The sequence below is a fragment of the Eleutherodactylus coqui genome, chromosome 1 (genome assembly GCF_035609145.1).
Source record: "Eleutherodactylus coqui strain aEleCoq1 chromosome 1, aEleCoq1.hap1, whole genome shotgun sequence".
Lineage (NCBI taxonomy): Eukaryota > Metazoa > Chordata > Amphibia > Anura > Eleutherodactylidae > Eleutherodactylus > Eleutherodactylus coqui.
In genome coordinates, this window is record NC_089837.1 from 384,832,315 (window position 1) to 384,853,890 (window position 21,576).

At 45.7% G+C, this 21,576-nt stretch overlaps 1 protein-coding gene across 1 annotated transcript; it reads left to right on the top strand.

The window, feature by feature from the left end:
* Positions 1–7,203: 7,203 nt before the first annotated feature.
* On the top strand, positions 7,204–19,852 carry RP2 (RP2 activator of ARL3 GTPase). Its single transcript, XM_066579465.1, has 5 exons — positions 7,204–7,445; positions 13,970–14,635; positions 15,277–15,391; positions 18,165–18,250; positions 19,400–19,852. Exons 1-5 carry the CDS (start codon positions 7,326–7,328, stop codon positions 19,481–19,483), a joined length of 1,071 nt encoding a protein of 356 aa, XP_066435562.1. The 5' UTR covers positions 7,204–7,325; the 3' UTR covers positions 19,484–19,852.
* Positions 19,853–21,576: the final 1,724 nt, after the last annotated feature.

A 21,576-nucleotide genomic window follows, 5' to 3' on the forward strand; every position in this document is an offset into this window, starting at 1 on the left:
GCGAAACTCCACAATCCTCTGCCACGTCTGTGACAGCCGCACTAGAGGATCCCTACATCGCCGGAGTAATGCGAGGCTCTTTTCCCATGGAAACACCTTGTATCCTTGGGGCGCGCGATATGGGGGCAAGATTCACGGCCCCATATCATGCTCGCCCGTGTGTAGTTAGCCTTACCTCCCTATCTCTCTCACTCCAGCAACTTTTTATTGCGTGCTTTGAGCAGTGCAAAAGGAAACAGCATTTCACAGTCGCACGATCTTAATATGAATCGGCCAACACAAAATAGGCGAAAAATCAAACAACTTGTTGAAAGAAAAAAAATCACTGGAGTCAAACAGTGTTGGCTGGTATACCGCCTCAGAAGGGTTCTGTAGACATTTCTCTAGCAACAGAAGCCTGTACTAGTAACGCCCTGACCACCAGAAGAAGATTTTAGCTCTCTCTTATGACTAAGGCTAGTTCCACATGGGCGATTGCAATATCGCCACTAGAAAATCGCTGGCAAAATCGTTACTTTTTTTCCACAATTTTTGAGTGTGAGCACTGCTTTTTTTCATAAAAACATTGCTGCCATTTGTGATTTTCCCGCAATTTTTTTATTGCGAAAATTAATAGGACGTTCTAATGTTAGAAAATCACAAGTCTGTACTATGCAATAAAAAGGAGGCTCCATAGGGAAACATGGGAGATTTAAAAAAAACACGAAACACAGAAACATAGGGCAAGCAGCGATTTTTTTTTTTTGCAACATTGCAAATGTGAAGGGAACCATTGAAAATCATTGGTTTCATAATTTTGTGTTTTTACTCACTCTCGCATCGTGCGATTTTATCGCCCGTGTGAAACCACCCTAAGGGAGCAGTGCTGCACCAGTAACGCGTCAACAGAACTTTTTGTGCTGTGGTTACAATTCAAATCTTTTTTTTACGTTTTGACTTAAAATTTTCCAAGTCTGGGTTAAGCTGGCTTTACCTACTATTTTCCTTAACTTTCAGCAGGCCCATCCAGATGCATGGCTTTGGTTGGGGAGCTGGAATTTTCTTTATATGTGACTGGGGGATGCATGGGGATAATCTTGAAGATGATTGTGTGAGGAACAGATGAGAGGAGTCTTGAGCTGAGAAAGAGTCTTGTGAGGACCTGCCATTGCACATAGGAAAGTATTGGGAGATTAGGTCAGAGACGCATGGAGGGGACAGGTTATGAACAGCCTTGTATGTCATTTACATTATTTTGAACTGGATTCCCTGGTCAGTGCCTAGTGAGTGAAGGGATTAGCAGATGGTAGAGGCAGATGAGTAACCAGGGGAGCGTTGGATTAGCCTGGCAGCAGAGTTGAGGATGGAGTGGAGGGGCCCAAGAATGTTGGATGGGAGGCTACAGAGAAGGATGTTGCAATAGTCTAGGCAGGAGCTGATGAGGGCATGCACTAGCATTTTTGTTGGTTGAGGAAAGATCGTATTTGAGTTGGAGGCAACAGGAGGTGGCAAGCTCTGGTATGTTCAGTTTGAAGGACAGGGTGGAATCAAAACATACCCCGAAGCAGTAGACTTTTGAGACTGGGAGAGCGTGGGACCTTTGACTGTGATTGATAAATTTAGTTGGGGGTTGATTGAGATGGGGGAAAGATGATGAATCCATTTAGATACATTTTGTGTGGTGACCAAGGTAACAAACCGTTCACTAGGTGAAAGTGATGTTCTCTTATGTTTAGCCATTTCTAAATACAGTGAAACTTCTCCAAAACACAAACTCTTTTTGAAGACCACACCCTTATCCAGACTAGATTTCCTATGACAGATTCAGTTGCACCATACAGTTGTTCAAAAGTTGTAAATACATTCCAACTTTTGAACAATGAAAAGAGGAACTTACCATTGCAAGTTTTTTCTGGTAAACCATGTTCCTTTTATGATCAGCCATGCCTTCGTGTCACCTCACACTAATAGTGCCCATTAGTGACCCCTTACAATAATATTACCCTCAGTGACCTTCTCACAGTAACAGTGCAGGAAGCAGAATGCCGGCAATGTACGCTTCATCACAGGAAGAAGAGGATCCGGCCGGCTGGAGGTGATGTGACCCGGAACACTGAAGGAGGCAGGAGAAGATTGGCGAGGTGAAGATGCGGTAAGAAGATTGCCTGGGAAGGAATAGGTAAGTATATAATTTTTTTAATGACAGAATTCTTTTAAAGGGGTATTCCGGGCTACTTGAGCTGATGAGCTGCCCTCTGGATAGGTTATTAGTAGTTAGGGTTGCCACCTTTTGTCACAAAAAAATACCGGCCAAGGTTAAAGAGGTGGCTTATCACAAACCTATGTTTTTATGTCCATTATTCTAGTGGCTGCAACTAGTAATTGTGCCCCCCCCCCCCCCCCCAGTGGCTCCAATAGTAATAGTGCCCCTAGTAGTCACTGCAATAGTAATAGTGCCCCCAGTTGTGGCCCCAATAGTATCTGCACCCCCAGTTGTGGCCCCAATAGTAACTGCACCCCAAGTTGTGGCCCCAATATTAACTGTAACCCCAGTTAGGGCTCCAATACTAATAGATTCCTGCAGAGGTGGCCCCAATAGCAACAGTGCCCATTTCTTAATAGCCCCAGTAGAAACAGTGTGCCCCTTTCTTAATGGCCCCAATAGCAATATTGTGCCTCCTTAATGACCACAATAGCAATAGTGCCCCAAATAATGGCCCCAATAGCAATAGTGTGCTTTCTAAATTGCCCCAATAATAATAGTGCGCATTTTTAAGGGCCCCAATAGCAATACTGCCCAAAATAATGGCCCCTATAGCAGTAATGCGTCTCCTAAATGGCCCCAATAGTAATAGTGCCTGCAATAGTGGCCACAATGGTAATAATGTCTCCAAAAATAATTGTGCACCACTCATAGTGGTTTGACCTGGCACCGATTTGGCCTGATTTTTATCTCTACTGATTACTCAGTACTGACTCCAGGACTTGTTGTTTTCTTTGTTGTCTGTTTGCTCCACCAGTCAGCGACTACTCTGGAGATGCAACCTACGGATTTGTAGCAGCGAAGTCCAGATCCCTGTACAGGGGTTAAAGGGTGAAAACCCGCAGTCCCTAGTTCCTGCTACCCAGAGTAGCCAGTACCAAGTCTGGCTGTGGTAGTGCAATTGCTGGACAGGCAATTCATGACATAACAAGGGAGTGGTCGGATAGGGAGGGAGATGATGGTGAGGGTTGTAATAGGGAGGGGGAGGTGGGGGGGGGTTGTGGAATAGAGAGGGGGGAGGTGGGGGTTTCCTATTTGCACAAGCTGTCAGTGACTACTCTAGAAATGCAACCTAGGGATTTGTAGCAGCGAAGTCCAGATCCCTGTATAGGGGTTAAAGAGTGAAAACCTGCAGTCCCTAGTTCCTGCTACCCAGACTAGTCAGCACCAGGTTTGGCTAATAATTAAACATCTGCTAACTATTTGAATAAAAATTATTTTCTTTAAAGCCAGACTTGTCTATAGCTTGTTTTTATAAAGCCATTCAGTGTTATCACCATTAATGGCTCTTTCCTTCCAAACAGTTTGTTCCTAAAGGCGCCTTCACACTGGCGAGAAAGTCAGGCAATTTTCAAGCGATGCGAGAGTGAGAACGCATGATTGTGAAAGCAATAAATTTCAATGGTTTCATTCTCATTTGCGATGTGCTGCGTGAAAACAGAATCGCAACATGTCCATTCTTTTTGCGATATCGGCCATTGTTGCCAATAGGGCCGGGGGCAGTAGCGCTGGCCCCAATGAAAACAAAGGGAGAACATCGCAATCCTCTGCCGCTGCTGTGACAGCAGCGGCGGGGAAATCCTTCATCCCCCTGGGAGTCCCCTCATCACTGAACACTGTGACAGCAGTGACAGGGTGTTCAGTAATGAGGGTACTCTCAGGGGATGAAGGAATCTCCTGCCGCAGCTGTTATCGCGATGTTGCTGCCCCATTGAAAGCAATGGGATGAAGGGATTCCCTGAAGTAATGTGAGGCTGTTTTCACATGAAAACACCTCGCATCCAGGGGTTTTCCATGGATTGTGAGGGCGATATCGCCCTCGCCAGTGTGCAGGAGCCCTTAAACAGTTAAAAAAAACGGAGCAGCTTGAGTCTGAGTGGGACGTGTGTATGATTTTATTATACGCTTTTCTCCAAATCATGGAATATGGGCTGTTGTCACCCAAGTAGATGTTTCAAGACAAGATCAGTAGGCGGCCAGCCCAGTTCTTGATGGGATTGTCACCTACAAGAAGCAGCTAGTTCTTCTCTTTTAGGCCAGATGCACTTTGTGGATTTACTGGTCTAATTTCCTCCATATTTATTTTGCATGCATCACTCCAAATACTGAAATGTTAGTCCGGTTAAGAAAACCTCTGGAAGTCCCCCGGCTGACATAATATTTGTGGTTAGAATATTCTGGTGGAATGCTTCTCAGGGGACAATGCGAACAAACCTGCACAGATGTGAGGATGAAGAAAGGTGCAGATAGCAGCCAATTTTATATAGTTGGTCACCGATCTGGAAATGTCTTCACTAGTAACCTGTAAATTGAGAGGAGAGCACAACATACAGCACATGTAACTGCACAGGGGTCCAGTAGGAAATGTCCATGTCGGATTCCCCCGTGTGAACGCACCCGAAGTTTTCAAGTTCATTGCAAAAGCATCACAGGAGAAATTAAACACTATTAGTAGAGATACTTTATAACCTGCATGAAGGGTCGTACTAACGAGGACATCGGCTAGCTGACCAACGCATCCATAATGTTAATGTGTGCAACATTTAGATTTGCTCCTCCTAATTGATAGTGTTTAGCAGCAGAACTACCATAGGAATTGTCACATATAGTCCTATGGGAACAGGCAGTACTATTAGCGATGCTTGACAGTTGAGGACCCACCTACAGATTTTAGAATGCCAAACAGCAAGCTTCACATTGCCGTTTCGATGTTCCAAACCAAAAATCATGTATTTAAAGAGTTTCGTTTTACCAGGAAAGACCTCTTTAAACTACGGCATCTACAGGAGGAATGTGATACATCTCATTGGGCCATATTAGTGGGGGTCCCGTACATCTTTCTCAACAGTAGAAAGAAGGATTGGGCATGTTGGAATGCAACATGCCCGATCTTTTGTCCCCATAGTTATTGGTCTCTCCTGGGGGCTTGGGTAGAAAAATGGCAAAGTTTAACATTGATAAATGCAAGGTTAAGCACATGGGCAGGAGAAACGGATGTCACCAATATACACTGAATGGGGTACCGCTAGGGAAAAGTGAGATGGAAACAGACCTGGGGGTACTAGTGGACTGTGGACTTAACTGGAGCAATCAATGCCAGTCAGCTGCTGCAAAAGCAAATAAAGTCTTGGGGTGCATTAAAAGAGGTCTAGGGGCGAGAACATTATTCTTCCACTGTACGGAACACCCAGAGAGGCTATCAAAATTGGGATTATTCACCCTACAAAAAGACGGCTAAGAGGCGACTGAATAACTATGTATAAATACATTAGGGGACAATACAAGGATCTCTCCCATGCAGGGGCATAACTATAGAGGATGCAGGGGATGCGGTTGCACCCGGGCCCAGGAGCCTAAGGCCTCATGTCCACGGGGAAAATCGGGCCCGCTACGGATTCTACATGTAGAATCTGCAGCGGGTCCCTCCTGCCCCGCGGACATGAGCGCTGAAAATAAGAATAAATGACAATAAACTCACCTCCCATCCGCTCCGTTTCTTCTCTTCGCGGCGGCGTCATCTTCTCTCGTCGCGGCCGGATCTTCATTCTTCGGCTCGGCGGATGTGCACGATGACGTCGGTGACGTGCCCCGCGCATGCGCCGGGCGGAAGCAAAATGATTCGGCCGCGGCTGAGAGAGGATGGCGCGGCGCCGAAGAGAAGAACCGGAGCGGGTAAGTAAAATGTGATTTTTGTGTCCCGCGGATCCGGACGGCTTCCATAGGCTTCAACAGAAGCCCGCGGGAGCCGTCCCCGCGGGAGACCCGCATGAAAATGGAGCATGGTCCAGATTTTTTCATGCTCCATTTTTTTTAAAATCACTTTTATTGACGATCCGCGGGTATTTATCTACACGCGGGTGGTCAATGCATCCCTATGGGATGTGGATCCGCGCGCGGGAGAAGAGTTAAAATCCGCTGCGGATTTTAATTCTTCTTTTCCCCGTGGACATGAGCCCTAAGGGAGCCCATAAGACCTCTCTTCTTCATATAGGGAGCCCAGTACTATGAATAAAGCAGCATAGTTGGGGGCCCTGTTACAAGTTTTGCATTGGGGCCCAGGAGCTTCAAGTTACGTCTCTGCTCCCATGATCTGTGACGGTAACGAGAGGGCATCCGCTACGTCTAGAAGAAAGAAGGTTCCATCATCAACATAGGAGGGAGTTCTTTACTGTAAGAGCAGTGAGACCGTGGAACTCTCTGCCTGAGGACGTGGTGATGGCAAAATCCATAGAGGAGTTTAAGAGACTAGATGTCTTTCTAGAGCGCTATATTACAGGATATAGACATTAGGTGACCAGCGAAGTTGTTGATCCGGGTCTTACATTCAGGTAGGAACTATCAAAACCTTGATCCGGGGATTATTTTGACTGCCATTATGGAGTTGGGAAGGAATTGTTCCCCCAAATGGGGTAAATTGTCTTCTGTCTCATTGGTTTTTTTTTGCCTTCCTCTGGATCAACAAGGGGTGTGGAAACACAGTGAGCTGGATGGACATTGTCTTTCTGCAGCCCTGCATAGTATGTTACTTTTCACATCACCCCAGAACTGTCCCCTGAACATCTCCAGAAGCCTCCACAGAACCTCTCCCAATTTACCTTGTACCTCCTCAAGTACCCCACAACTGCTATCCCAGCACTAGAAAACCCCCGGCAACCTCCTGACCGGTTTTACATCAGTCTGCTAGAGTCACGTGACCAGGGAATGTCACCTGACCTTCTTCTGTCAGACCTCTTCCCCCCCCACACTCCACTCTAAGCCTCTGCCAGCTCCCTATCTATTTGCCGGCCGTCATTACGTGTAGTCGCTGCTCTGCTACTGGTGTTAATAAAGCTAAGTATAAAAAAAAACAAAAAAAACTAGTGACAGCAGGAAGTGGTGCTCCTCCAATGAACGCGCACGAACATCTACACAGATCTGTTGCTGGGCAGCGGCATAGGCGTGTACGTGCGCGGCCCCGCGTATTACTGTCCGTGGGTTTGCTCGTGCGCGTTGTGGCTACAGCGTTCGCTGGAAGTGGACATCGCGGCTTGGGAGAGGACGCCGGCCCCTGCGACCCCGCACACCTCCCTCCCCAGTCCCTGCCATGGGGTGTTGCTTCTCCAAACAAGCGAAGAGGAAGGAGAGCGCGAAGGAGTCCGGCGAGCAGCTGCAGCAAGTGGATGGCGGGGAGAGCAAGCAGTACAGCTGGGACAAGCGCGAGAAGGTGAGAGCTGTCATAGGGAGTGACGCTGTGATGGGGCCGCGCGTGTAGGTGTGCCCGGCCGCGGCGGAGCCCATGCTAGTAGTGTGCCTGCAGCTGTCAGCGGCCGGGAGCTGCCCACACTACTACTCTACTGCAGCTGTCGGCGTGCTACAGTGTCACTCCATGCTACATTGATGGCCCACCCACTCACTAGCCGCTGGAAGTAGCCCAGCAGTAGATGAATGGCCCCAGCGTTCAGAGTAGATGGAATTATTATTTTTTGTTACATCCGAATTCCATACATTGTCTCTGAAATGGTCTGTATGACGCGCTCCACGTGTCGTTCCGTGACCCACGCCATGGAGGGAAGGACAACTGTCTAATGCGGATGGTGGATCCTGCAATCTGTTGGATGGAGGCGCTCTTTCTACATGTTCTGTTCCAGTAGCTGTTACTAATGTTATTAGAGGGGGGTACTGGTGTATGTTGATGCCACCGGAAGCTAGGGGTTTGACAGGGCTTGCGTGGAGGAACACCCCTGTCACACCCCTAGCTTCGGATTGGTGAAAGAATTGAAGGTCCTGGAAGGTGGCTGTGCATGCACTCGCTGGCACTCACTGTCCCCTGCTGCTGTGGCCTCCCTGCAGCAGTGATCGACTTTTTCCCCCGCAAGGTATGGGCTTCCTTCTGTGGTACTCTGCCGGCAGTGGCTGTCACACTGTTTTGTGCCCTCCCTGCTGTCCTCTGGCGCTACTCAGCGGCCGCCGCCGTGTCAGTATTCCCCCTGCGCTGCACAAGAAAAAGCATCGCTGATGTTCTAAAATCATCTCAACAAAGCTGCGATTTTTCTCGTGGCAATATCACGCTCTCCCGTGTGAAGGAGCCCTCATGCAAACGATGTCTGACAGCGCGTCTCAGTGATGCTCGCTGCTGTGCTGTTACACAGGAGCGAGTATCACTGGCATCGCTCACAGCGCTGCTGGCATGGGGGTGGGGCAGCCGGGGAGCGTTCTTCCCCTGCCGGCTTTATTCACAGTAAGCAGACAGTGGTTCAGAAGGACTAGTCGTGCAGTTGCTGCATGTGTTGCTGCAGTTTAATTAGCCCACGGACAATCATTAGGCATCCACAGGTAATTAAATACCTGTGCATGTCATTTTTACAGATCTCACCAGATATAGAGCTCCTGCAAGTTGGGGAATTCGGTGGTACTATTGTATCTAGTCACCACCGGATGTAGAGGTGGAGACAAGACTGACAGACCGGGCATGCCCCCTGCTCCTGATTGGCTTCATGGCTGGCTCCGGTCCTGCCACTCACCACTCCGGTCTCTGATGAGTGTCTCGCTGCCTTTCACACAAGCCGCAGATGTGAGTGTGCTGCTGTCATCTGTAATGGTTGAGGGGCTGCTCCTGCCCCTGCTCTGACTGTAGCCGCCGGCTGTGCCCTCCCAGCAGTGCTACGGTGACTGCATCTCCCCTTACCGGCCCCGCTGTCACTCTTTTCCAGGCAGCAGTTTCCCACCTCTGCTCCCCTTACCTGGCCCGCTGTCACTCTCCTGTTTCCCGGCGGCAGTCTCCCACCTCTGCTCCTCTTAGCAGCAATCCTGCTGTCACTCTCGTGTTTCCCGGCGGCAGTCTCCCACCTCTGCTCCTCTTAGCAGCAATCCTGCTGTCACTCTCGTCCCAGTGACAGTCTCCCACCTCCGCTCCCCTTACTGGCCACACTGCTGTCACTCTCGTCCCAGTAGCAGTCTCCCACCTTCGCTCCCAGCGTGCCCACTGGTTTATTGTGGGGATGGAGGGTTACAGTTAGGGTTAGTTTCTGTGTAAGCCTTACATTATTTGCTGTGACTACTTCGATGTTACTGTGGCCGTACAGCTAATAATGTAAGCCCAACACTGAAACTAACCCTAAGCTTCCAACTCAGCCATTACTACATCCCCCACGCTACTAGGACCTGCTAGGACCTTCCTGTGGGCAGCCAATGAGGACCTTTGGGGGCGTACCCTAGCCCTTAGCTCTCAGTCTAGGTCTCCACCCATTATTGTGGTGGTGACAAGATACAATAGTAACGGGCTTGGTGGGGATCCTCTGCAAGGACGTCTTTAAACCTCCTTGCAGAAATGGATAAGGACTGCCTGGACACTTAGTATGTGGGCAGTCCTGAGGTGGGTACCCCTAGTCTGGGTTCACACAGCATTTCAGTGTGCACCCAGCCCTTCCTTACAGGGGTTCCATCTCAAACGCCGAAAACTAAATTAGACAGGAGAGCGCTGCCCAGCGGAAACTTCACCTTGAGTTCAGCACTTTGAAATACATTTTAGAGGGAAAAAGAGTCTGTAATGAGGAAGCCTGATGGAAGCAGGAATACCATCATTAAAGGGGTTTGTCCAGGACTAGAAAGGGCCTGCTGGGTTTTCAGAAACGGTAGCATGCCTGTCTGTGGGATGTCTGTTTTTTTTTTTGTTTTTTTTTTTTTTTTTTGTCTCATACCCCTTCAAGTGAATGGAGGTAAATGGCAATCCCAGACAGATGTGCTGCTGTCTTCTAAACGTGGACCAACTTCTAATGGCGAGAAGACCTGGTGTGCCGGCCTGTTGGTTACCTCGTTAACTTGTGAAGCCTAACCAAAGTGATGACCGGACCCGGAAGGGACGTAAAGTATGAAGGAAAGCTTTCTAGTTTTCTCTATGCAAACCCATCCCAGGTTCATCTGGTAAAAAGGCAAACTTGATCTCAAAGCTGTGTTGTAACATTCAGTGGGTGCGTTATGGAGACACTATGTATAATAGCCTGGACCCGGGCGGTACAAAAAGTAAAAGCTGACAATTGCTGACTGTCAAGGTAACTGATACCCCCCCAAATACTATTACTGCCATTTATGTTCTACATATATATTATATATGCTTGTTTTTTGTAAGACTCAAACATTAAATTGTGTTAAAAACTAGAATCTGTTTAATGACTCAGCTTTTGTAACTTCCCTTTTGGGAGAAGCAGAAGTTCTATAAATGTGACTTGGTTATATAATGAGGAACTGACACACCCAGATCTAATTATCTTAAGAAAAAAGTACAGTAACTGGGATTTTTGTGTTCACAGCTTTTTACACACACGGGTGACAAAGTTGCGCAATTTTGTCATGTTGCTACCATGCTACAAATCACATGTATGTGAAGCCCATGCTTTCCTATGGGTTACTTCACACATGTGATGTTTTGTAGCATGCGACATCCCAACACAAAAACCTCGCAGGTCCAGCGATATGACCGCGACTCGTGAGGTTTTGTGGCCCATGTTTCCCTATGCAATTTTCGTGCGGTGCAATGCAATTTTGACAGTAGGAAATCCTACTGTTAGGGCTCATGTCCACGGGCAAAATAAGAATTAAAATCCGCAGCGGATTTTAACTCTTCTCCTGCCCGCGGATCCGCATCCCATAGGGATGCATTGACCACCCGCGGGGTAGATAAATACCCGCGGATCGTCAATAAAAGTGATTTAAAAAAAAATGGAGCATGAAAAAATCTGGACCATGCTCCATTTTCGTGCGGGTCTCCCGCGGGGACGGCTCCCGCGGGCTTCTATTGAAGCCTATGGAAGCCGTCCGGATCCGCGGGAGACCTAAAATCTGATTTTACTTACACGCTCCGGTTCTTCTCTTCTCCGCGGCGCCATCTTCTCTCAGTCGCAGCCGGATCATTTTGCTTCGGCCCGGCGCATGCGCGGGGCACGTCACCGACGTCATCATGCGCATCCGCCGAGCCGAAGAAAGAAGATCCGGCCGCGACGCAGAGATGATGACGCCGCGGTGAAGAGAAGAAACGGAGCGGATGGGAGGTGAGTTTATTCTTATTTATTCCTATTTTCAGCGCTCATGTCCGCGGGGCAGGAGGGACCCGCTGCAGATTCTCCATGGAGAATCCGGAGCGGGCCTGATTTTCCCCGTGGACATGAGGCCTTAAAGCCATAACCTTAAGCCCAAGCTGCAGGAAAAATAAAGTATACATCACCTAGAAGTGCTGTCAGCCCAGCCGCGTCTTCTCCCTGGTACTATTCTACCTAATTTCTTCTGCCTGGGGATTGAAAAATCCCTGCTTCCTGGAAGCGCTGCCTCTGATTGGCCGACGCTTAGCCAATCATAGCCAGCGCTTGATGAACCAAAGCAGCGCTTCCAGGAGGCAGGGTTGTTTCAATCCCCGTCGGGAAGAGATCGAGATCAGTGGGGAGACGGGAGGAAGCTGCAACAGAGCTGGACAGCGCTTCTTGGTTATGTACCGTATATACTGGAGTATAAGCCGAGGCACCAAGTTTTACCCCAAAAAACTGGGAAAACTTGTTGACTCGAGTAGAAGCCCAGGGTGGGTGTCTACTCGAGTGAGGTCCGTGCACCATTGCTTCCAGTGTGGCTGCTGCCGGTGGCCACATTGAAAGCAATGGGCTGTGTGCAGTGATTTTTTTTTTTTTTTTTGGGGGGGGGGCTTTAAATATAAGCCCTTTCCTGAAAATCATCTCTATCGTGTTTAAAAAAAAAAAAAATACTCACCTCTCCGCCGCTGTTGGCTCAGGCGCGTCCAGTTGCTTGGTCTTCTGGCAGTGCAGTGAAGTTCTTCGGTAGGTGGGGATTTAAAATCCCTGCCTGCTGAAAGAGCTGTATCTGATTGGCTGAGCGCTCAGCCATTCATTGAATGACAGCTGAGAGCTGCTTATGATTGGTCACAGTGCTCAGCCAATCACAGGCAGCGCTGGGTCACCTGACTGTGCTGCAAAATGCTGCTGATTTCCCGCAGCAACTTCTTCTACACGACCTGAAGAGGGTTGTGCGCATCCAAGGAATATTGATGGAGTCAAACACATTTGCAAGGAGGAATGCTTCAAAATCCCTCCTCAAAGTTGTGCACACCTTAATTACAGCTCCAGGAGGTGGCGATGATCACCACTAAGGGGATCTGCAGGTTATTACATTCAAGGGTTCACTTACTTTCTCTCCCTGTACTGTGGATGTTTTTCTCAATAAGACATGAACGGTATAACTGTGTACATATTATTAGATTGCCTATAACCGTGTGACTTGCATAACAAGGAGACCATATTTATTAGTAATCAATGAAGAAATCTGGCAATTCTAAAGGGTTCATTTACTTTCTTGCAGCTGCATAAAGTGTTCGCGCCCGTGAATGATTGCTATCTCTGCTTAGCTGGTATTTTGATAACTCTTTCAATAACGGCATCTCCAGGAATGTTCTTCGTCTAGTCCCCGAGTTGGTGAATGTTGTCTTTGTGAAGCCAACATGGGTGGTTGCAGCTCTGCGCAGCACAGGATACTTACAGGGTATACATGAGGGACTGCTGCCAAACTAGCTCAATAGGCGCATTCTCACAGTTAAACCTCAAGCTCAAACTATTCCGATGTTGCCTTGTTGCTCAATGAGTCTTATTTAACTAAGACTTGTTTAAAACATGGAAATTTCCTTCTGATTCTGTTCAGTGTACATCATTGAGAAAGGTGTAAACCGAACCGCTCTAGTATGAAGCGACTTAAAGGGGTTGTCCCACTCCGGTAAAGTCATTGCCAATCCACAAGTTAAAACACTGCCACCAATTTTTTTCAATATATTATACCCGAATTTGACGTAATGGGCTGTCCACTCATGGGGATTGAACATGTTTTCTGATTATCTGTATTGGCGTGTTATATTTTGTACCCATTTACACTAATTTGTATAGTCTATGTAGTATTATAATGGTCCCTGTCTGTGGTTATCACCTTGTGCTGTATTAGGCTGTCTGCGCACGGGAATATTTGCATTGCGAAATCCGGAGTGAGATAGCTCAGCAAATCTAACCCATAGCATGCTATGACAATACATGATTTCCTGCCCACGAGCGAAAATTGATCGCAATTTTCCGCTTGCAGGGGAGAAATCGCTGCATGCTGTGATTTTGTGCATGCTGTGTACAGAGTGCTTCCATTAAAGTCAATGGAAGCTGTCTGGCCCGCGGCCATTCCCGTGGGAGCCATGTCATTGCCTAGCGACAGCACGGTGTCATCTGTACTGCGCCGGGCCAGCACATCCGCAGCACAGGAAGAAGATGCCAGACAGGTACGCTGGGGCCGCCATCCAGGCATCGGGTCAAACTCCACTGCGGGATCCTGCATGCGGGGTCCGACACGGCTGTGTGCAGGCCGCCTTAAGGTGCGTTTAGACGGAACTGTTTGTTCAAAAAATTCTTTAAATGGCTCAGTCTAAACTCAAGCCAGTGATTGAATGAGAATCTTTTCTGCAGGACTATAAAAGATCGTTGGCTCGTTCACTTGTCATCCTGCTTTAACGGATCCTGCTTGATCAGATCCCCAGCTAGTTCATACGAGAATCGTGTAGTTCTCGTAGAGGGATAAAGGCGGATTAGTCCCTCTACACGTTTACGGCCACTATTTATCATTGTATTGAACTGGGCAAAACTCTGCTCACACTTTGTCATTGATAAGCTTTAGTTCATTCTGATTTTTAATTTTTTTTTTTTCTCAATCTCCACCCCACAGGTGGACCCAAAGGACTACATGTTTAATGGCCTCAAAGATGAAACCATAGGCCGGTTGCCAGACAAGGTTGCAGGCCAACAGTTTGTCATACAGGAATGTCAGAACTGTAACATTTATATATTTGACCACTCTGCTACCATCACCATTGATGATTGTACAAATTGTCGCATCTTCTTGGGACCCGTTAAAGGCAGCGTGTTCTTCCGGGACTGTAAGGATTGTAAATGTATTGTGGCCTGCCAGCAGTTTCGCACAAGGGACTGTAGGAAAATGGATATATTCCTGTGCTGTTCTACTCAACCCATCATAGAGTCCTCCACCGGCATGAAATTTGGCTGTTTCCAGTTCTATTACCCGGAACTGGCCGCACAGTTTAAGGATGCTGGTTTGAGTATATTTAATAACACATGGAGCAACATTCATGACTTCACCCCGGTGTCTGGAGAGACCAACTGGAGTCTTCTTCCCAACGATTGCAAAATCCAGGATTGTGTCCCCCTACCGGACAACGAGGAACTGAAAACTGTACGTGTTTCCATGGATGTGAACAGAAGCATAGTTCCTGTCACTTGGGGGCAAAGACAGAAGAAAAGTGACGAGTCCTGTCTGGTGGTCTTCTTTGCTGGAGATTATACCATAGCAAATGCCAGAAAGATGATTGATGAGGTAATTGTAATATTTACGAGTATATTAAAGAGTAACTGCCCCCTCTCCTGACATGTCTTCTAGAGAATACTTGTATCCTCCATGAAATAACAATTCTGGAGAATGTTTTCTTATGACTCTGCATTGTGTTGCTTCTTTGTTATTCCCCCTAAATTGACAATTGGGTGTTAGTGTTCTCCTTGTCAAGGGGGTGTGACCCCCTACAGTCTGACAGTGAGCACTGATTTGCTTGTGTCAATGTGGGCACAGCCCCAACTGGTAACACCCAATTTTTTATCACCCCCCACCCCCTTCACAGGTAATTCTTTCAAAAAGAACTTAAAAAAAAACTTTTGCCACGTCCATAACCCATATTGTAAAATGTGGCCAAGCAACTGACGTGTTAAAATCCAACATGCCTGATCCTTATTTACCCTGTCATCTGCTGTTGGGGTAAGGACTGGACACCCCCAAAGTTGGGTTGGGTTTGGTTGAGTTTCATCTCTGTGTGGGCATCCTTAATGGAAATTCCCTGTAAGAATTGATGAAATGACGCAGATCATTATGCTATAAATCCTAGTGTGTCTCGCTATTAAGGAAGTATCTGGCAATTTCTATGTACACTTGTTTTAAAAAGTTCTAACCATTGTCTTAATTTGCAGATGATCGGCAAGGGTTTATCCCTTATTCAGACTAAAGAGGTTACAATGAAACTGGAAGACGCAAAAAGAGTTTTTAAAGAACAAGCCACAGAATTTTTACCTTTGTTGGAGCATGGTATGGTATCTGTTTGATAGCCCAACAATAAGAGTCGCATAACATGGTTATGTCATCCCTTTTTGATTGGTGGAGGTATAACCTCAACTTGTAGTGGTGTCATGAATGAGAAAACTGGACTACTACGGAGTGGAACTGGGTTGTCTTCATAGACTAGTTTAGTTTGGGCACTGATGATGGCTGTGTTCGTGTCTGGAGACCTGGGGGTGAGCTCCTCAATCCTGCCTATGCAAGAAAAATAAGTATGCTCACCACCTCACTTCATAGGGTCCCCGCTTCAAAGTCTGGCTTGATCATCTTCTCTAGAGGCAGCTTAACCGTACAGTCCACCACGGCTGTTCATCCAAGAAATTTTCAAAAAGATTTAAATGCTGCTTGCATTTGAAGATTCAAAGCCTTTATTATTAAAGTGTCAAAGCATAAGTCACACAGAAAGGACATGTTTCTGTCCACAACAGACCTTGGTCACTGTTGTGGACAGAAATTTCTCCTCAGTCCTGCCTTTGCTGTGGAGCAGCACACTGCCCCCTACTGGTGTGATGGTCTGGAGGGGGGCACCACATATGATAGTCAGTCACCCCTAGTAGTGGTACGAGGGACATTGACAGCTCAGCGATATGTTCAGGACATCCTGCAGCCACATGTGTTCCTCACATGCAGGGTTTCAAAAAAGGCATTTTCCAGCAGGACAATACTCGGCCGCACACACAAGGGGGTCACAGGAATGTCTCCACAACATTGTCACACTTCTATGGCTGCCCGGTCACCAGATTTATCACCAATAGATTGTCTGGGATGCCAACTTCAACAGCTTACAAGTTTCAGCAAATGTGGAGCGATATGCTGCTGGACGCCATACTGAACCTGTACGCCTCCATGCCCACCCATATCACATCTTGTATACAAGCTAGCCCCTTAATGCTATAGGATGTACATTTACGTCCTGCAGCGTTGGGGTATGCATGAGGGGAGATTGCATGGCAATCTCCCTCCATACAACACGGGTGCCAGCTGTTTCTTACAGCCAACACCCGGCGGCAACTGCTCCGATAAGCTGCGCGGCTGATCTGAGCTGTTAACCCTCTATATGCCGTTGTCAATTCTGTCAACGGCATTTAAAATCCCACGTACGCCCTTGATACACTGCCTGCCCGATCGCAGTAATGCTGTGGCATTACATCATACAGCAGGAGCGATCAAGGCATCGCAAGTTCTTGTTCCCTCTGTGGATTAAGAGAGTAAAAATAAGATCAATAAAGTTTTACTAATTATTTGAAAAAAAAAAGAAATAAAAGTAAAAAAAAACAACCTTTTGCCATATTTATAATTCAAGAATCTAAATAATAAAACAAAAATACATATTTGGTTTTGCTGTTTGTAAAAGTCCAATCTATCAAAGTAACGCATTATTTAACCTGCATGATTAACGTTGTAAGAAAAACAATAAGGCCAGAATAGCGCCTTTTTTTTTTTTTTTTTACACCCCATCTCCAAGAAAAAATGTGATTCAAAAGCAATCAAAATGGTAGCAACGCAATCTACAGGACCTCCCGCAAAATAGAAGCCCTCGCACGGCTATGTCAATAAAACGTTAAAAAATTAAATATCTTTGAAAAAAAAAAGTAGTACAGCAAAAAACAACTATTTAAGTCTGGTATTCTAGTAATCATACTGACCCTTAGAATAGATAGATTCAAATAATTTTTATTAATTTTCATCAGAATATAGCAGTATATTTGCCAAAAATATGCCCCACGCAGGGGGATTCCAGAATGAAAAAGTTTGTAAAACAACATAAGAGGTAATGATGGATCAAGGCAATGACATCCACAATATTTCGCATATTTCTTTTGGTTAGTTCTGCTACTCTCTGTTTCTTCCGTAAGGCATCTGTAGATCTCCCCTCCCTCCTCAGATCACTGCGGAAGGGCCTCTGTGGTCGTCATGTCACTTTTGTTGCAGTTTGTGCACCGTACAAATAAGACGCACCAAAAGATGTCGGAATTAAATTTAGTTTTTTAGGAGTTTTTCAGTACATTAAATATTACCATTGAAAACTACAACTCGTTCGCAAAAAACAAGCCCTCATACATCTAGATCGATGGATAAATGAAGGAGTTAAATTTTGGTTTGTTTTTTGTTTTTGGGGGGGGGGGGGGGGGAAACTGAAGGGGGAAAAGGGCTGGAGGCGGCCCAACAGGGTACTAGAGCCTCCCTTCAGGTGTTCAGTTTCCTGCAATAATTGATCCTTTTGCTCCGATATTGTAATCCCTTATATCAATGTTAGGCTGGATTCACATGAACATATATCGGCTCGGTTTTCACGCCGAGCCGATATACGTCCTCCCCATTTGCAGTGGGGGGAGGATGGAAGAGCCAGGAGCAGGCACTGAGCTCCCGCCCCCTCTCTGCCTCCTCTCCGCCCCTCTGCACTATTTCACTATTTGCAATGAAAGGAGGTGGGGCGGGGCTAAATTCTGAGAATTCCCCCCCCCCCCCCGCAGATGAGGACAACTTATATCAGCTCGGCGTGAAAACCGAGCCGATATACCTTCGTGGGAATGCAGCCTTACAATCACTTATACAAGTTGTTGGAACTGAATGACACTTTAAGTGCTTGATTTATTTATTTTTTTTCTCTTGACAATAACTATTATGCATACTGGACCTCTTCTTTAAGAAGTCCTAATCCAGATAACCACTCTATAATGCAACTTTGGGTGGTCGTATCAAAAAGGTTTCACTATCTGAAATGTTACTTTTGTTCTTAAAGGGTCGGTTGTTGCTTTGGAGTTTAATGGAGAGGGAGCAGTGGAGACCTGCCAGACTGTTACGTCCAGCATATTTAGTGGTACAAAGGTGAGTTCAAATCGATTTCTTTAAAGTCTCTCTGATCTTAAATTATAATTTTTATTTTTTTTAATACATTTTGAACTAGCTCTTCCAACATTCTGGAAGGGGTTGTCCCACCAAAATAAGTTCTGCTTTATCCACAGCATGGTGTCTGACTCTCTGATCATCAGAGCTCCAACTGCTGGAACTAGCACCGATCACAAGAATTTCACATGGCCGAGAAAATGGCGCGAGATTTGTGCAATGAAATATGCACAATCTTTCACCAACATGAACCCCCCCCCCCCCTTTTTTTTTTCCTGCACCACGATGCCGGAAAAAAATTGAGGCATGTCTTATTTTGGGGTGTGACCTTGCATCACCCATTGTTTTCAATGGGACAACAAAGTATCACACCAAATGCTAGGTGCACGTGCTGTGACGCGAATGTACCCATTGAAAAAAATTGGAACTACTTGCTGATCCTCCTCTGTGACAGAGGATCGCTACTTCCTATGAAGTGATGAAAGACGTTTTTGATACAAAAACTCCTTGCATCTATAGGGAAATCTCACGTTGGCGAGTGCGATATCAGACCGAAATCACTCGTGTGAAATTAGCCTAAGGGGCAGATTTATGCCGGCTTTTCCATTGCAAAATCTTGATCGATGGATATTTCATCCTCTACATGGCAAAGGGTGAAATTCGCATTAACACTTGACATGTGGCAGATTCAGTGTGTATATGAAATGTGTTACAATCTCACCTACCTGCTGGTATTGTACTGGGTTTTCCATCACTGGTACAGCCGATGCATTCACACATTGCTGATCAGCTGCAGGTCTGCTAAAGATTTCGCCCTCTCAATTTGAATGACAGGGGGAAATCTGCAGCAAATGGGTAATGTGTGAACACGCCATAAATCTTGCATCATGTGTGAGATCTTCTTTATATATGGGTGTAGGAAATAATGGAGATGTTTGAAAGTATTCTATCACATTTATCACAACGGATGGTTTGTAGTAATAGGGCATTGTGCGTACAATCGTGTGCTCAGGCTGATTTTTTTTTTTTCCCCCTAACTTACTGTCTCATGAACGTTGTATGAATTTTGATGATTTTTATTACATTATCAGAGTTAACGCAAGCATTTTTATCTATTTTCACACAAAATAGGTATTTGTTTCGGAAAGCAAGACTTCCTCTTCTCATGATATTGACAACTTCTACAACTTTGCTGATATACAGATGGGAATTTAGAGATCTACTGTTTGTAATGTCGACACGCAACTACGTCCAAAAACGGCTTACTGTGAAACTCCATCTTTCATCTAAAACAAAACTAATGTATACTTTGATTTAGGCCACTTTCAGACAAGCGTGTTTTAATTCTATATGTGGTCCATATTTTGCAGACTGTAGTGCCGCATTTTTCACAGCCAGTTTTTCAAAACTCAGCATGACCTTTTTTTTTTTTTTAATTAATTCTGTATGGCCTCCTGCATGTGGGATCCGGCCTTGGTGGCAGCGGCGGTGGCCTGTATGCACGTACCTGCAGTTTCTTTGCTTTTTCTGTACTGCAGATAGTCCGCACGGCTCACTGTCAGACATGTACAGTACCGATTTTTTTTTTTTTTTTTTTTTTTTTTTTTTTTTTTTTTCTTAGACTTTGCTGTCAATTGCAGAAGGACTGACTTCCATTAACCTTAATAGAAGCCGTCCGCACGGAATCCGCGCAAAAATGAACGAGCTTGCAAGGAATTGTTTTAGAGAAAATCTAAAACGCTACATGCAGTCCAAGCAAAGCAAGTCATGCCTGCAGATTAAATACAGTTTTTATATAAGAAATAACTCTCTTTGCTTAAATGTTGCCTTGTAGACATGTAAACAGAAGAAAAGGGATTCGTACTATATTAAAAAAGTTTTAAAAATGGACTCATTTTGGAAAAACCGCTCCTCAGATGACATCCGGTGGTAATGTCATCTGTGAGACTTCAGGATTGCCGACATGTTACAATATGCTTGTCTGAAACTGGCAGTAAGCGGCGTATAATGGTACATCTGTATAATAAGGTTTTTTTCTTCTACCACAGCCTGAAAAGCAAAGTAGATTTCCCATACTAGATTGGTGGGAAAACAAAACCCGCTAAAGAAATAAGTTTGGGACAACAAATGATATCAAAGCCAAGTCCCTAGACAACTACATAGAATACAAACTCAGAGTCCAAGTAAACTCCAAATGATGAAAGTGTGAATGAATGAATGAAGATCTAATATGTTATTGTTTGGCCTCCCCTGAAAGTAACGTTCCACAAGCTTTCATCATGTCGTTTTGTATAATGAGTCTCATCAAGCCAGCGCTTCTCTGAATCAAAAACGATAATGTTAACAATCTGTTTCCATTCCAAATGGCTGTGGGCCGTCACCCCGAGGAGGATGGAGGTTCAATGTGATATAAATGTAATATTTATTTTTTAATTTTACACAAATACATTTTATTATGGTTTATAAAATGCACTCCGGTTATTTTATACTGTGAAAGCAGAATGTTTGTAGGCAAAACTTTGTAAATTGTCCTTTTTGTATTACATGTGAATAATGGTGAATGCTACTCAAAATCATGCACAGTTCTGGAAACTGGTAGTAAGTTTACAATTGGCTTTTTTGCCTGTAACAGTGGCTGGCTATACTCTTTAGTCTAAAGTTGATCAAAACTGACCAAAAAGATTGTCTGGTGAAAATGTTACAACAAACCATTGTCTGAGCCGACAGGTGACTGACCGCCATCGTCTAGAAAGAAGTCGGTAATGGTTACAGTTTTTAGCTGATAGTACTTCGGCCAATGTGCAGTAAAAGAACGTTCGGCCTTCACCCGGTGTCATTGAACATGTATGGCCAATTTCGGTGACTATCAGCCAACGTGTACTAAAAAGTACGGCTGCGTCCATGCAACAATTGTTCCCTAGATGATCGTTTGTTCAATGGTGGTTCAACTATCAACCTCCGTATAGCTACCTTAAAAGAAGGCTCCTCACCTTGGCTTGTTTACACAAGATCTGTTTCCCTACGAAGGGGGTTGTACGGAATTTCAAAAACCATGTCATACCGGTCTACAATGTTGTTGCTCTCAGTAAGGCCGGGCTCATACGGTCGTAAGCGTAAGACGCTGCATGGGTCATAGTGTTTCACCTCTGTGGAGCCGGCGATGGCCCGATGTAGTGCTACGCATGGCAGCGTATACCTTTTTTTCCTGTTTATATTTCGTGGCGGCACATATACACGCCGCCCATGCGAAATGTAAATATGTATGGGCGCGCCCAAAGAGAACAATGGGCTGTATCGTGCATATATGT

Coding starts and splice junctions, on each gene's coding strand:
- RP2 (XM_066579465.1), top strand. CDS start 7,326: ATGGGGTGTTGCTTCTCCAAACAAGCGAAGAGGAAGGAGAGCGCGAAG. Junction 7,446..13,969: donor GCTGGGACAAGCGCGAGAAG/GTGAGAGCTGTC, acceptor TCCACCCCACAG/GTGGACCCAAAGGACTACAT. Junction 18,251..19,399: donor GCATATTTAGTGGTACAAAG/GTGAGTTCAAAT, acceptor CACACAAAATAG/GTATTTGTTTCGGAAAGCAA.